The 17,766-nt window shown below is 39.0% G+C and overlaps 1 protein-coding gene across 1 annotated transcript; it reads left to right on the top strand.

Moving 5' to 3' along the window:
- Nucleotides 1-12,850: 12,850 nt before the first annotated feature.
- On the top strand, nt 12,851-13,572 carry LOC124915750 (glutamic acid-rich protein-like). Its single transcript, XM_047456514.1, has 2 exons — nt 12,851-12,925; nt 13,036-13,572. Exons 1-2 carry the CDS (start codon nt 12,851-12,853, stop codon nt 13,570-13,572), a joined length of 612 nt encoding a protein of 203 aa, XP_047312470.1.
- The last annotated feature ends 4,194 nt before the right edge of the window (nt 13,573-17,766 follow it).

Here is a 17,766-nt window from a genome sequence, read left to right as displayed (position 1 = left end):
ATTGGGTTCTGAATAGACAATAGCCCAAACACATTATTTATATATATATTAGTCCAATAAATCTAACAAAATGTTCTTACACTATGAGGATCAACTATTCTCTTAAGTATTGGAACAATGTTAAAGAATGGATTTTTATACAAATGTTTATTTGCAGCTTGTGTCTACGGAATTTAGAAGGAAAGAAATTAAATAATCTTTGGATCCAAAACTAGAATCGATGAAGAGTTATGGAATGAGATTCAAGTGTTATTACTCAAAGTGGGATCTGGAAATGGAACAATGTATCAAAACAACTGAGAACGAGCTACTATGCATGGGATGAGACATTAATACCTAAAAAATTATGATTGCTAGTTGATATCTTGGGTTGATTAAAAGTTCTTAGTCATTGAGAAATGTACCTAGTAGAATGATTTCAAATTCAAGTGTTCATAACAATTTTTCTTTCATTTATTCCATACAAGGATTAAAAAAAATAAACTTAATTGGGTTAGAATTTTCTAAACTAGATAATAATTTAAATTATGAAAAATTAAATTAATACGGAATTGATAATCTTTCAATATTTTCTTTCTTAAATATGGAATGATTATTTCAATTAATGGGAAAATTTGACGAAATGACCCTGATAATGGGTCAAATTCAAAAAACGACCCACACTTGATAAAATTTGCAAAAATAACACTTTCAGCATGCAAAATGTCCGTCTTGCTCCCAATATGCCCCATTACCACTCATTACCACGTATTACATAATGCGCGTATTATGTAATACGCGTATAATGAAATATGCATATTATATAATACGCGTATTATGTAATATGCGTATTTCATAATGCGCGTTTTACATTATACATGTGTTTTACATGTAATATGCGTATAATGAAATACACATATTACATAATACGCGTATAATGTAAAACGCGTATTTCATAGTATATAAAACTTAATTTGCCCTCATTTAAAAAAAAACGTTTCAACTCACGACTTTCTCTCTCCAACCCACGGCTCTACTCTCCAATTTCCACGACTCTCCAACTTCCTTCAACATCAGTTCAATTTCGTTCAACACCAGTTCAACATCATCATCGCTCAACTCTCATCATCGTTCATCTGTCTCGTCGTTCCTATACTCAGGTGAGTTTAGGATTTATGTGTAATGTTCTAATTATTCAGGCGTTTATGTGTAATACTCTAATGTATGTGTATATTGATGGATAATCCTTAGCTTTTAGGGTTTATGTGTGTATATTCTGATGTTGCTTATCCAATGTTTCTCACTCATGCGTATTACATAGTGGATTGTAATATTCTTATTCTGCATGCATGCATGGTTTAGGATTTATATAATATAATATCCGCGTATTGCTACTTCACGAGCATTGTACGTATGTCTTGTTGGGTTAAATTATTTTGACTAAGGGTCAAAGTACTTTGACTAATGGAATTTTGATGATGAGTTGATATAAAACTTAAACTAAGCCGTCTAATTGTTTTTGGTGCAGGTTTATCGAAAACATGCTATATTAGACTAAGTCTGAATGAGGTTCATTAGACTGATTGGCTATTAGACGTATTGAGTTAGACGTGCAGTCTAATAGATACGTAGTTAGACGTGTAATCTAACATGTACGTAGTTAGACGTGCAATCTAATAGATACATAGTTAGACGTGTAGTTTAACATATACGTAGTTAGACGTGCAGTCTAACAGATACGTAGTTAAATATGCAGTCTAACAGATACGTAGTTAGACGTGCAGTTTAACAGATACGTAGTTAGACGTGCAGTCCAACAGATACGTCGTTAGACGTGCAGTCTAACAAATACGTAGTTAGACGTACAATCTAACATATACGTAGTTAGACGTGCCGTCTAATAGATGAGAGTTAGACGTGCAGTCTAACTCCTTTAGATTAGTATGAAGGGATACGTAGTTAGACGTGCCGTCTAACAGAGATGAAAGTTAGACGTGTAGTCTAACTCCTTCAGATTAGTCTGAAGGGATACGTATTTAGACGTGCAATCTAACAGATACGTAGTTAGACGTGCAGTCTAACAGATACGTAGTTAGATATGCAGTCTAACAAATACGTAGTTAGACGTGCAGTCTAACGGATACGTAGTTAGACGTGTAGTCTAACAGATGCGTAGTTAGACGTGCCGTCTAATAGATACGTAGTTAGACGTGACGTCTAACAGATGAGAGTTAGACATGCAGTCTAACTCCTTCAAATTAGTCTGAAGGGATACGTAGTTAGACGTACCGTCTAACAGAGATGAAAGTTAGACGTGTAGTCTAACTCCTTCAGATTAGTCTGAAGGGATACATAGTGAGACGTGCAGTCTAACATATACGTAGTTAGACGTGTAGTCTAACGGATACGTAGTTAGACGTGCAGTCTAACAGACGTATCCGTGTACTTGTGTACTATGGAGGCGTTCCAATGGAAGTTCATCACGTGTCATTATAGAAGATTCGACCGTTGGTGCCTGCTCTCTATTTAAAGATCTTCAAGGACAACGGAAGAAGAGTCGATCGCTGACACTAAGAAATATGCATACGAACGAACTACTGAACTTACAATCGAACGAACTGCTTTCTTGCTTTTACTGTGTGTACATCAAGGGAGTGTTATAATCAAAGTATTGTCTAGCTTAGTGATATTCTTCAATATACTGTAAGTTGAACAGAGTATGTTCTGTTCAACAGTGAGCTAGTTGTGCAACTGTATTAAATTTTAAGAAACGTATAGTGAATCCTTCCGGTGGTTGGAAGAAGGGGTGACGTAGGAGAGTTTTGCTCCGAACATCCATAAACAAACTGTTGTGTCATTTACATTCTGTCATCTTCTCATTCATTGGTTCTTACCTTCAAACTTGAGCAAACATTTCCGCACTTAAATTGTTCAAGAGTTTGCAAGGGTTTGTGAAGAATAGAAAGTGATTTAAATCCCTAACATGATTTCTATCAAGTTGTTTATCTGAAGCCGTCATCAATAGCCATACCCCCATCTCTATCGATTACACCGATCCTATCAATTGGTATTAGAGCTCTGTTTATATTCTCAAGCTTTCACTAAGAATGTCAACCATAACCAAAAATGCTAGTGCTACCGCAATCCCCACATTCTCAAGAGAAAACTATATCGTGTGGAAAAAGAGAGTTCGTGCTCATCTTTCTTCTCTTCATGACGATATGTGGAGTGTTATCAAAGATGGTCCCATTAAGATCGATAAGGAGAAATCCAAATGGACCAGTGAAGACAAGAGAAAGAACAATCTCAACAACATGGCTTTAGATGTCTTGTACAGATCTCTTGATGACAGTATGTTCAACTACATCATCGAGTGTGATACTGCCAAGGAGACCTGAGACAGACTTACCCAACTGTGTGAGGGCAATGAGAAAACAAAGGAGAATAAGATTATGGTTGACACTCAACAGTTCGACAACTTCAAAATGCGTCCTAGAGAAAGGATGGACGAGTTTGACACAAGGTTCAGCCAAGTTATCTCCACTCTATCTATTCTCGACAAGACCTATAGCAATACAGATATTGCTATCAAGGTCATGCATGCTCTTCCAAGGGAATGGGACATAAAAACGATGGCCATGAGGGAATCCAAAGACCTCAACAAGATCTTGCTATTTGATTTGTTTGCTGATCTCAAGGCCTATGAGTTTTAGTTGAACTCAAGGATTGAAGAAGATCAATCCACATCCATTATCATTGCCAAATCGTTGGTGAGCGCTGAAGATCCTCTTGCCGCTCCTGATGTGCAGACAATATCTCAGCAGCTTAGCATCTATGCTATGTCTCTCTTTGTGAATAAGTTTGGCGACTTCATGAAGAAGAACAACTCTAACTCAAGCTCTTTAAATTCTAATGATAATAAGAAATCCAAAGCTAATGTTAAGTGTTATAACTATGGCATTTTAGGTCATTACCAATCAGAATGTCGGAAGTCTAAGTGTGAAGAGAAGAAAAATGACAATGAAAATGAACTAAAGGCTCTTATGGCAGGGGACGGGAAGAACAGACGAAACCATCGCGATTCTTACTTCTCATCCAACGATAGTGATGAAGACGAGGTGGCTTGCTTCATGGAAAGAGAAGAAGAAGATACCCATGAAACCGAGGTATTTGACTTCTCCTCTGAAAAGTTTTCAAGGGAACAACTAGTAGCTGCACTAGATGACATGGTCATAGAGTACAGAAAGCTAGCAGAATCCCTAAATGAAACAAAATCTTCATCTAAGGTGTCTCAACCGATTTTATCTCAAACTCAATAATCAAATGTTTTTGAAAAGAAAGTAATAGAGATCTCATCCGAGAATGAGATGCTCAAGGAACAGATTCAAACTCTTTCTTCTGAAAACAAAAGGTTAAACTATGTTGTTAGTGCTTGGACGAGGTCTAGAGAAGTTGTCAAATATCAGATTAGTCTGTTGAAACCTACTGGATCTAGATCTGGTTTAGGATTTGATAGCAATGATCCAAACCAGTCCTGCAAAAAGTCAAACTCAACAACTGACAAGCTTAAGCCAATAAGTTTTGTCAAAGGGAGTGTGACTGATACTGAATCTAATCCGATTCATGAAGAGGTAGCGTTGAAGAATGAAATAACTTATGTTCCGCCGACTGTTAACTGGCTGAAAAATAAGTTAGATGCAGCCAGAAAGTCTAACAATCTAAAACCTGACTCAAAATCAATGAGTTTTAAAAGAAAATCATCTTCAAAAGCTAAAGGATTAGTGGCTAGCAGGAATATGTCTGCTAAGTCATAATCATACGCATTAATCACAACACAAAATGGGAAATCCATCAAAATATCTCAAATATGGATTCCTAAGGGATTGATTGATCGAGGACCCAATTGAATGTGAGTACCAAAGTTTGTAAATATTTTCTTGTGTAGGTGATACAGGAGAGCTGCAGGAAGGAAGCATGGAACATACTCTTCTGAGTATACATTTTAGGAGCCAACAATGGCACTTTCCATTCTAGAGGACTAAGTGTTTTTATGTTTAAAAATATTTTTTGGTCTTAAGGACCTCAAAACATTTGTTTATTCATTTTGTTCTTGTACAAAATAAGAGGGAAAATTTATTATGAAAATAAGGACACACGCAGACAAAATGCCTTAATCAATCTATTAGACGAGGTCATCTAAGAGAAATAGCATGTACTTAGATGTATTTTTACTCACACTCTATGCATCTAAGTCTATGTGTCTTGGTTACTAACTTGCGCGGTTAGACGTATACGTCTAATAGACGTTATACGTTTTTATGACAAGAGCAAGTGGATGCTCACGTCTAACCAAACACACGTCTAATACGTGTTGTTCATGCGTAATTAGACGTCGACGTCTAATAGACGTTAGACGCTTATGAGACACGTAATTAGACGCTTGCGTCTAATAGACCCATGCGTCTAATAGACGTTTAATTTTCATAGATTGGTGTAGTAAGAAAAACGTCTAACTACGTGTGTATTAGACTAATCAAGGACAACTGTCCCACGTGCTATGATGTCTAATTCTTCCCGCTCAAACATAAACATAGTCATCTCCGAATAACATGAAGACACGTGTCTTTCAAGTTAAGAGAGAATGACTAATATACCCTTAGAATAATGATGACTACTTGGAAAGGATGTCGAATTTTAATGAATGGGTCATACCCCTAGGAAAATATGACAGTTTTCTCATGCGACTCTTGGGAGTCTATATAAGGACATTCTGCATGAGATTGAAAAAGCTTTTTCTCTCTTAAAATCTCTTAAAAACCCTAGATTTGTTCTATTTTCTATCTAAGAAACCCTTGTTCATCTTGTGTCTGTTCGTATTCTTTCAAAACGGGCAACAAGAGAATCACACTTGGTCATTGTACTCTGCAGGTCGATTTCCCTTCCGTCTATACGTTCGATCAGAAAGATGTGGTCGACATGTTCAGATCCATTGAATATTCCGGTCTCGGAAAGTACCTCGAAGGGCGTTCATATTCCACCAAAAAGAAGTCAAGGAGTTTTTCAAATCGGCGACAATGGACGGCGATTCCATTACTGCAACGGTGAATGATACTGAAATATCTTTCAATGAGTTCTTCGAACTTCCATCGAAGGGGCACACATTCAACCTTTCTCTGTCATCTGAAGTCACGGAAGAAATGAAGACGGTTTTCTCAGCCGACGACTCGGAGATTCGATTAAACGGGAGTAAGAAAGTTCTCAAACCCCACTTTATTTTGTTGAATGATGTGGTTTCTAAAGCGCTTCAAGGGAAGGCGGGTTCTTTCCATCTTTATAGTCAAGATCGTTTTGATTATATGACGGCTATTTCTAAAGGGATTCAGGTCAACTGGTCCTCCACCTTGTTCATAAACCTGTGCGCAATGATTAATCAAGAGAACAATGAAAGTGTGAGTTTTATTGCTCAACTTAGCCGTCTGCTGAAACATTTGAGAGTCCCTATGGGGGATTCTGAGCCGACCAACTCTACCCGAGTGTATAACGTGTTCACTGTTGCCAACACCATTTTCCGAATGAAGAACAACAAGGAATCGTTGTCTGGAGTATCAAGCCAACAAACATGAGGAAGGTCTGTTACTCGTTCCAAGCAACCAACGACTTCTATTCTTTCGACAAGAGCTAAGAGAACGAGAACAATCAATGAATCAGAGGCTAGTTCCACTAGTCTGAAAAGCTCTTCGAAGAAGGACTTTGGAATAGTCGATTCCCGAGTTAAGTAAGGTCCAGTCGAACTTGCTGCTATTCCAATGTCTCCCCTGTCTCCAGCCGCGAGTTAGTTAAGAAAACCTACTAAGTCTTTCGCTTCAAGAGGAGATAAACCAAAGGCGCCCAGGGCGTCTAATTCTGTGAAAGTATCGTCTAAAGTAACCCCATCTCAATCTCAGGCCGAAGTGGCTAAATTTAATGTTTCTATGATGGAACAAGATAAATCTGTTTCTGTTCCTGTTGTGGAACCTACTGTCGAGCCAACTGTTGAGCCATTTGGTCCAAACATTGATAATCTTGACATGACTTCGTCTCTTGTCCGTCAATTCGATCTTGTAGATGCTGATGCTACAGTGTCTTTTGAACTAGATCAAGGTGCAGTTCTTACCATTGCTACTGGTAATGCATCTGAAAAGGCCCTTTCTATGCCAGTCGAAGAACCCCCTATTTCCAATCTTGTCCCAACAGAGTTCTTAGTGATTGGAAAGCTTGTTCAGTCAGAACCCACGCCAAGACTCTTTGCTAGACCCCTTTCTTCTCATGAGTTAATGCCTTCCACAAGAAAGGCTACTGGAATCACGTTTAGGGAACCAAGGCCTACTCCAAAGCCCGTTGAGGTTATTAGAAAAGGGAAGGGTGTTGTAACCGATTCTAATGAGGAGGTTTCTGAAACAACCTGCATTGTCAACCTTATAATGGATTAGGCGCCCAATATATATGCTGCTGAAAAGATCGAGATCTTTGATACTTGGGTCTTGAACAGAATGTCTATTAAGTATGATGAGGTCATCAAGGGTAAAGGCATAAGCAGTTAATGGTTGAAGCTAGTTAGTACTGAAAAGAGAGTCCTGAAATGGGCTAAGACATCAGAATTTTATGAAGTTCTTAAGAGAAAAGAGCTAGTTGAAGCAAATTTGAGAGGAAGAGCTCTCTTTCCGATTCTTTAAGCCAGAAGAGCCAATTTCAATCCTCTTGAGAGGAATGCTAAGGTAGATGAGAAAGCTCTAAAAAGACTAGACAAAATTATGCAAGATTACATTTCTACCGTTGTTAGGTACGTTAATGGAGCAAATTGCTCAAGGGCTAGTCCATTTGGAAATTCCTCAAATGAAGATGAACTTATGGATCAGTCTGATGATCGTGATGTTGCTGAAGATGAGCAAGCTGCTGCTCTTCTTGTAGAATTGGGAAGTTTTTTGGCTGAAGAAAAACGTCTAATGGCTCAACCCAGAATTGAGAAAAGTGTGGAACCCATTCAATCCAATCCCATTATTGAAAAAGAAGAAGTTGTTAAGGAACCCGCTCAAGCTCTTATTACCTAGGAAGAGGAAGTGTTGGAGTCCCCTGTTCTCGAAGTAGAGGCATTTCCAGAAAAGGAGGCTGAAGTAAGTCAGCCTGATGAAGCAAGATCTGAGGGGAACCCTCAAAAGACAAGGAATCAGAGAAGAGTTCCTCATCTGAGGGGGAACAAGCTAAAAATGATGAATCATCAGAAGGGCTTCCGTTGTCTCAATGTTTTATTCCAGGATCACCCAAGCCTCAATCATTTCCTGATATCAATGCTGCGAATATTCATGATGATATTGTCAACCTTCCTCATCATTCAGACGGGTCGCCCGGCCTGGTTCACAAAGTACGTGAAGATTTTGTTGATGATGAAGAAGAAGGAAAGTTTGAAAGTGATTCAGAGAAGGATGGACCCGAGCAATCCATGCAAGTTCATACCTATATCAGTCCAATTCAGACCGCTCTAGCAGATTCTCAAGAGATTTCATTTAATGAAGGATCATCTACTGGTGGTACAAAGCTTATGAAGTCCATGACAGCATTGATGGAAACTCTTTAGAAGAATATGGCTGTAATGGAATTCAATATGGTAAAGATTATGAAGACTCAAAAAGCAAACAAGAAGGAATTTGCCGATCTTCTTAAAACCCATAATGAGATGGAGCAGATACTGAAGAGGAACACGTACGAGATTAAGACCCTCAACAAGACATACACCAAATTTGAAAAGAACTTCTTCAGACGACAAAGCGAGTTGATCGACTGTGAAAGAGAAAATGCCGTTGAACTCCATAATGAAGTTATGGATGGAATTAGCTTGCTTCGAAATCAAATGGTGGAAATTCAAGGCAATATGAGCAGAGATGATGCTGAGCGGTTAGAATAGGCTGATTCCTTTGTAAGGAAGATTCAGGCTGAAGAAGATGCTAAAGCTTCTGCCGAGAAAGAGAAGAATCTCATTACTCAAGGCGATGACAATAGCGACAGAAGAGGTGGTGGTGTTTCAACAGGAACCAGATCAAAGCAAAAGCCAACCGGTGATGATAACAATAGGCCAATCAAAAGAGGCGGAGGTCGTAGCGGTGTTCGTGTTGGTAGAAGTAGTGGAGGTGATCGTGGTGGCAGAAGTGGTGGAAATGGACGTGGTGGTCGTTCTCTCCCTCCGTATCGAAACCTTCTAACTAGTGAAGAATTCAGCTGTCAAGGATCTCGCTACCCAATCGACCCACTCGTGAAAAAGGAAGATCAATAATCTCTTTTCTCCTAAACTATCTTCTATTAGTTTTGAACTTGGTTCTTTAAACTTGGTTTCTGAATATTGGTTTTTGGAACTTATTTCTGTAAGACTGATGAACAAATTTGACTCTTTCTTCTATTGGATGGATGTTTATCTCTTAAATTGTGCAAAGTTTTAACATCATCATCAAAAAGGGGGAAATTGTTGGGTCAAATTATTTTGACTAAGGGTCAAAGTACTTTGACTAATGGAATTTTGATGATGAGTTGGTATAAAACTTAAACTAATCCATCTAATTGTTTTTGGTACAGGTGTATCGAAAATATACTATATTAGACTAAGTCTGAATGATGTTCATTAGACTGATTAACTATTAGACGTGTTGAGTTAGATGTGCAGTCTAACAGATACGTAGTTAGACGTGTAGTCTAACAGATACGTAGTTAGACGTATAGTCTAACAAATACGTAGTTAGACGTGCAGTCTAACAGATACGTAGTTAGACGTGCAATCTAACAGATACGTAGTTAGACGTGCAGTCTAACAGATACGTAGTTAGATGTGTAGTCTAACAGATACGTAGTTAGACGTGTTGTTTAACAGATACGTAGTTAGACGTGCAGTCTAACAGATACGTAGTTAGACGTGTTGTTTAACAGATACGTAGTTAGACGTGCAGTCTAACAGATACGTAGTTAGACGTGCAGTCTAACAGATACGTAGTTAGACGTGCAGTATAATAGATACGTAGTTAGACGTGAAGTCTAACAGATACGTAGTTTGACGTGAAGTCTAACAGATACGTAGTTAGACGTGACGTCTAACAGATGAGAGTTAAACGCGCAGTCTAACTCCTTCAGATTAGTCTGAAGGGATACGTAGTTAGACGTGCCATCTAACAGAGATGAAAGTTAGACGTGTAGTCTAACTCCTTCAGATTAGTCTGAAGGGATACATAGTGAGATGTGCAGTCTAACAGATACGTAGTTAGACGTGTAGTCTAACAGATACGTAGTTAGACGTGCAGTCTAACAGATATGTAGTTAGACGTGCATTCTAACGGATACGTAGTTAGACGTGCAGTCTAACGGATACGTAGTTAGGAGTGCAGTCTAACCGATGCGTAGTTAGACGTGCCGTCTAACGGAGATGAAAGTTAGACGTGCAGTCTAACTCCTTCAGATTAGTCTGAAGGGAATCGTAATTAGACGTGTTGTTTAATCCCATTAGACCAGGTGGTCTAATGGATCCTGCTATTAGACGGGGGCGTCTAATTTCATTAGACTTGTCAGTCTAAGTGAACAACGTCTAATGCCATGCTTAAGCAGTTGCTTGAAGCTAGCATCCGTCTACCCACGATCAACTAGCTGTATGCTACTCTTGCTCCACTTTTTAGTGCACATCAGTACGACAGCCAGTTGCAACCAATTAACTAATGTCATGCAAATATTCTTCCCATTACTTGTTTCTTGTTGGAATATCCTAAAAGAATATTTGGCGCACTACCAGATTGGTACGACCACGATCCTTGTGCTTAGAGTTTGCTGTACCTGTGTACTATGGAGGCGTTCCAATGGAAGTTCGCCACGTGTAATTATAAAAGATTCGACCTGGTGCATGCTCTCTATTTAAAGATCTTCAAGGACATCAGAAGAAGAGTCGATCGTTGACACTAAGAAATACGCATACGAACGAACTGCTGAACTTATAATCGAACGAACTACTTTCTTGCTTTTACTGTGTGTGCATCAAGAGAGTGTTAGAATCAAAGTATTGTCTAGCTGAGTGATATTCTTCAATATACTTTAAGTTGAACAGAGTCAGTTCTGTTCAACAGTGAGCTAGTCGTGCAACTGTATTTGATTCTAAGAAACGTATAGTGAATCCTTTCGGTGGTTGGAAGAAGGGGTGACGTTGGAGAGTTTTGTTCCGAACATCCATAAACAAACTGCGGTGTCGTTTACATTCTGTCATCTTCTCATTCTTTAGTTGTTAGTTTCAAACTTGAGTAAACGTTTCCTCACTTGAACCGTTTAAGAGTTTGCAAGGGTTTGTGAAGAATAGAAAGTGATTTAAATCCCTAACATGATTTCTATCAAGTCATTTATCCGAAGCCGTCATCAATAGCCAGACCCCCGTCTCTATCGATTACACCGATCCTATCATGTCTATATTGAATTGTCTGCGTATTGTCTGATGTTTCTTACTTAAGTTGGTTATGGTTTATCCAATGTACGCGTATTGTCTGATGTTGCTTACTTGAGTTGTTATGCTCACTCCAATATTGTTTATTTTTTACTACTTGTTGTTCCTTTTCTGAAGATGGAGTCAACCATAATTCCTGAGTTTGCTGCTAGGGTATCATGGAAAGCCAATCTGTCAAACATTGTCACTAAGTTTGCTACAATGGATATAATGGAAAGGGTAGAGAAAACCCAGTTCCAAGTTTTATTCAAAGGAGCCCGTCACTACGGTTCTTAGGAACGATAATTCATCAAATACTCCTCAGGAATAACAACTCAAATTTTAAACAGATGAAGTTCCTCGTGAATGGAGAGGAGCTATTCTTTGGGATGAAGGAGTATACCTTGGTCACATGCCTCAAATTTGGGAGATTCCTTTTGGTGGAAACCATTTTCAATCAAGTTGAAGAATGTCCACCTTTGGTGGTAAAATATTTTAAAAGTTGTTAGAACATGAGACCTTCACTCAAAATATGTGTCCTGCTTTGACAAAGAAATTGCATGAAAGTTGGGGTTGAAGGTTTTGAACAGGGACCTGGAACACTTCAGGTTAGTATATCTGGATAAGAAGAAATCTATAGGGAAGAAGGAAGACAAGAAGGTCGATATTTCTTATACCGTATTTGGGTTCGCACTAGCCTTCCAAAATGTGGACCTATGAGGTTATGAAAACGTTTTCCCCTAAACTTGCCTAGAGGATGCTGCAAGCGCATGAGCCTTGTCTGCCCAAGGATAATATAGTACAAATCCAGCAGGAAGAGTACCACCTCTGATCTTCACACTACCATATAAGGAAAGGTTATCAAAGGATGGAAGTGTCTGAAGAGGAGAAGATCTTGTATAGTGGGGAGGAGTTTGAAGATACGGAAGGTAATTTGTATGATTCATAATTTGAACTTGATTCCAGAAAGAGAAAACATGAAGATATTGAAGATGTAGTTCCTTCCAAACCTTCCATGAGGAAGAGAAGACAAATTACTCACCCTAGCACATCTCATTTTGTTCTTGCCAAACCTTCCACGAGGAGAAGAACCTGCATCCCTACCCCAACCCTATCACCTCTCATTCTATTGAGAGCGCTACCAGGACTCAAGTAGATGATGATGTCTCTCAAATGACTCCAACATCAACAGATCCCCAGGATGATGATGACCCTCAAATGACTCCAACATCAACAACTCCCCAGGATGGATGTAGATTGGATTAACTGACGAAGGAGTTAAATAAACTAAAAACTAAAATAAATCTCATAAAAGAGATGTTGAACAAACTATAAGAACAGTTTGAAATATTATTAGCCACACTAGAGGAAAAATAGAGGAGGAGAAGATTGAAGGAGATGAAGGAAAAGAAGGAGAAGAAGGATGAGAATGTTGAGGTGAAGGAGGAAGACAAGGGGGAAGACAAGGATGAGGTATATACAATTCACATTCACGCTATTTATATAGGTTTAAGCTTTTGTCTAATTTTTTCTAATGTGCATGACAAGATTGAGGATGAAGATGTGGATGTGTTGTCGAGAAGAAGAAAAAGAACGTGAAAGTGGAGAAGAAGAAGAAGAATGAAAATAAGAAGATGGTGGAGATCTTGGATGTGGTGGTGGAGAAGGATGAGGATGACAAAAAGAAGATTGAGGAAGACAATGATGAGGATGTGGAGAAGCTGAATGAGGAAGACAAGGATGATGATCTGTTGGAGGAGAAGGATGAGGATCTTGTGAATGAAGAAGATGTGGAGAAGGTGAATGTGTTGGAGGAGAAGGATGAGGATCTGGTGAAGGAGGAATATGTAGAGAAGGTGAATGTGTTTGAGGAGAAGGATGAGGATCTAGTGAATGAGGAAGATTTAGAGGAGGTGAATGTGTTGGAGGATAAGGATGAGGAGCTTGTGAATGAGGAAGATTTAACGAAGGTGAATGTGTTGATTGAAGATCTGGTGAAGAAGATTGAGGATGTGGAGAAGGTGAATGAGAAGATTGAGGAAGATGTGGTGAATGAGAAGATTAACAAAGACAAGGATGTGGATCTATTTGTGGAGAAGGATGAGGTATGTAAAATTTGATAGGATCGGCTTTATCGATAGAGACGGGGGTCTGGCTAAGGATGAAGGCTTATGAAAAACAATTTGAAAGAAATCCTGTTAGGGATTTAATTCACTTTCTATTCTACGCAAACTTGTGTAAACACTTGAAACAGATTCAAGGCGGAATTGTTTACTTGGGTTTGAAGCACAAGATGAAATATGAAAAGATGACAGAAATGAAGAATACAACAGTTTGTTTATGGATGTTCGGAGAAACTCTCATACGTCACCCCTTCTTCCAACCACCGGAGGATTCATTATAGGATGATAAGAATCAAATACAGTTTACACACACACTTATCTCACTATTGAACATAACACTTTCTGTTCAATTACAAGATGAAGAATATCACTCAGCTAAAGGTGTTTTGATTCTAGCTCTCTCTTGATTCACACACAGTACAATCAGAAAGAAGCTTCACAGAATAAGTTTAGTAAGCAAGATGATTGAGTAGTTTCTCTCTCTGCAAAATCAGACTGCTTGTTCGTTCATGTAAGGCAAAAGTTCAAGGTAAGATCCAGTCCTTCGTCCGTTGTCCTTAAGATTGGTTAAATACAAAGCAGGAGCTAACGGTCGAATCTTCTAGAATTATACGTGGCACTCTTCCATTGGAAAGCCTCCATTGTACACAACAGGTTCTGAGCACAAGGATCGTGGCCGTACAGAACTGGTAGTGCACCGAATAGTCCATCAGGGATGTACCTGCAAAACGGGTAATGTGAGGAAAATTCTCTTACGTGGCATTCCTTGATTGGATGCATATAGTTGTTGTACTAATCTTTACTGGAAAGTGGAGCAGGAGTAGGGTACAGCTATAGCATGTGGGTAGGAGAAATTCTAGATTCAAGCATACTGCTTAAAGTGAGCATTAGACGTATTTCAGTTAGACGGATTGTGAAAATCTGTCTAATGAAATAAGTCATCTCCTTTTAACAAAAAAACGTCTATTAGACCGCCTGCTCTAATAGAATTAGACTCGCGTCTAATTACAATAACCATTAGACCGATACGTCTAACTCCACTAAGTTAGACTACACGTCTAATTCCGGTTCTACCTCAGACTTGTCTGAAGGAGTTAGAATCACGTATAACTTTCATATCAATTAGACTACCCGTCTAATTATTCAATAACCATTTGACAGGCACGTCTAACTCCACTGAGTTAGACTGCACGTCTAATTCCGGTTCTACCTCAGACTTGTCTAAAGGAGTTAGACGCACGTCTAACTTTCATATCAATTAGACTACCCGTCTAATTATTCAATAACCATTAGACGAGCACGTTTAACTCCACTGAGTTAGACTGCACGTCTAATTCCGGTTCTACCTCAGACTTGTCTGAAGGAGTTAGACGCACGTCTAACTTTCACTAATTAGACTACCCGTCTAATTATTCAATAACCATTAGACTGACACGTCTAACTCCACTGAGTTAGACTGCACGTCTAATTCCAGTTCTACCTCAGACTTGTCTGAAGGAGTTAGACGCACGTCTAACTTTCACTAATTAGACTACCCGTCTAATTATTCAGTAACCATTAGACTGGCACGTCTAACTCCACTGAGTTAGACTGCATGTCTAATTCCGGTTCTACCCCAGACTTGTCTGAAGGAGTTAGACGCACGTCTAACTTTCCCTAATTAGACTACCCGTCTAATTATTCAGTAACCATTAGACTGGCACGTCTAACTCCGCTGAGTTAGACTGACACATCTAATTCCGGTTCTACCTCAGACTTGTCTGAAGGAGTTAGACTCACGTCTAACTTTCATATCAATTACACTGCCCGTCTAATTACAAAAAAATATTAGACTACACGTCTAACTCCGATGAGTTAGACTGTACGTCTAATTCCGAATATATTAGACTTACGTCTAATTTCGTGTATTCATTAGACCATCCGTCTAATTCTTTACATCTATTAGACTACACGTTAAACTCTGATGAGTTAGACTGTACGTCTAGTTCTATTAGACTTACGTCTAATTCTGTGTATTCATTAGACCATCGTCTAATTCTTTACATCTATTAGACTACACGTCTAACTCCGTTGAGTTAGACTGTACGTCTAATTCTATTAGACTTATTTCTAATTCCGTGTATTCATTAGACTTGTGTCTAATTCTTTACATCTATTAGACTACACGTCTAACTCCGATGAGTTAGACTGTGCGTCTAATTTTATGCAAATGAAAATCAAAATCGGTCTAGTGACCCTCATTAGATCCAAGTCTAATAACATATTGTCTCAATACACCTGTATCAACACTCAAAAGTTATTTCATCATCAAAATATCAGAGGGTAAATTATTTCAATATTTAATCAAAATAATTTGACCCAACAATTTCCCCCTTTTTGATGAAGAAATTGCAGACATTCATACCTATATCAAAACATGCATTCATCAAATAAATAAACAAACACCTTGTTCACTTACATCATTTATCCAAAAACCAGTATTCGAGAAACCATCAAGAAACCAAGTTCAATAAAGTTAAAATAGAGTAAAAGAAGAGAGATCATTGTTCTTCCCTTTTAACTCGAGGATCGGTTGGACTCATCTCTTGGCTTGGAAGCATGTTGAAGAAAGAAGGATAGCCGCGACCACCACGACCGCCTGCATTTGATCTTCCACCACGTTCACCACCACTGACACGTCCACCTTGATCGACATTGGATAGTCTGCTCCGGTCACCACTACTTCGACCTCCACGCTCAGCACCGCTTCGACCACCACCTCTTTTGGTTGGCCTAGGATTGTCATCAGAATTTGGAGCTCGCCTGGATCTTGTCCCGGTTGACACACCATCATTCCTTCTGCTTGACTCACCTTGAACTGGTCTAGGTAGAGCACCTTCAGCACTGCCCCTTGCATCCTCCTTTTCTTGAAATCTTCTAGCAATGGAGTCAGCAAATTCTTGGCGTTCATTGTCATTTCTTCTCATGCAACCCTGGATTTCAACCATCTGATTCTTCACCAAACTGAATTCTTCCAAAGTTTCCTTGTGGCGTTCATCGTTGATTTGCATTTCAATATCAAATAACTCGGTTTGACTATTGACAAGTTGTTTTACAAACTTTGAGAAGTTCACGTTCGCGATATGAGTCTCATATGTGTTCTTCTTCAAGGTGTTATCCAGTACAGTGAGGACCTTGCAAATATTGTGAAAGTTCTCCCTTTCTTCTTCCCTTGAATTCATTGTCTGACACATAGTCTTCTGAATTGAGGAGAGCATAGACCTCATAGATCTTAGCACTTTATTTCCTCCAGCAGATGACTCTTCGTGAGACGACACTTCTTCAGATTCTACTGCCATACTTTGAATAGGCTCAAAGTTTGTATGAACCTGCAAGGATTGCTCCGTTTGATTCATTTCAGCATTCTTAGCAGCTTTGTCTAGTTTTTCTTCTTCAATTTCTTTTCTGCCCTCTCAAATCTTTCAAGCAAATTTACAGAGTAGTGACGGGGAATGTTGATGTTTTCGTGAACACTTCCCACAACACCATCGGGAAATAAGCGGGGCTTCACAAATGTTGGTTGTTGTTCCTGTTCCTCCTCAGATGAGAAACTCCCTTCTTCATTGTCTTTCTCTTTGGAGGGTTCCCCCTCAGTTCTTGCAGTTTCTGGCTGAGTGACCTCGGCCAGTTTTTCTTGAACAACCTCTATCGCAACAGGGGTTAAAATCACTTCATCTTCAATAGGAGCTTTCAAAGCCTCCTCAGTCACGTCTTCTATGATGACTTCTTCATTATTTGTCTCAAGAGCTCGTTCAGGCTCTTGAACATTCACATCTCCTTCTTCTTCATTCGAAAGTTCTTGGACAGGATGATCTAGAATGCGTCTCTCTTCGGCAGAAAGATTCCCGAATTCGATCAGGAGAGCAGCATCTAGTTCATCAGCATCATTATCAGCGTCTTGAATGTCCATAGCTTCTTCTTCGTTGAGAGGTTCTGCGCTAGAGTAATCGGCACCATGAATGTGTCTAGAAGTAGCAGTGACATAACTTTCCAGGATATCATTCAACTTTTTCAATAATTTTGCTTCAACATCAGCTCTTTTTGCATCAGGGTTGAAGTTAGCTTTCCTTGCTTTATAAATTGGAAAGAGAGCTTTTCCAAGAATACAAGCTTCCACCAGTTCTCTTTTATTCAGAGCTTCACCTACATCTG

Source organism: Impatiens glandulifera, chromosome 9 (assembly GCF_907164915.1).
Source record: "Impatiens glandulifera chromosome 9, dImpGla2.1, whole genome shotgun sequence".
In the NCBI taxonomy this organism is placed as follows: domain Eukaryota; kingdom Viridiplantae; phylum Streptophyta; class Magnoliopsida; order Ericales; family Balsaminaceae; genus Impatiens; species Impatiens glandulifera.
The sequence above is the reverse complement of the archived record's forward strand: the minus strand, read 5'-3'. Positions and strand labels throughout refer to the sequence as shown.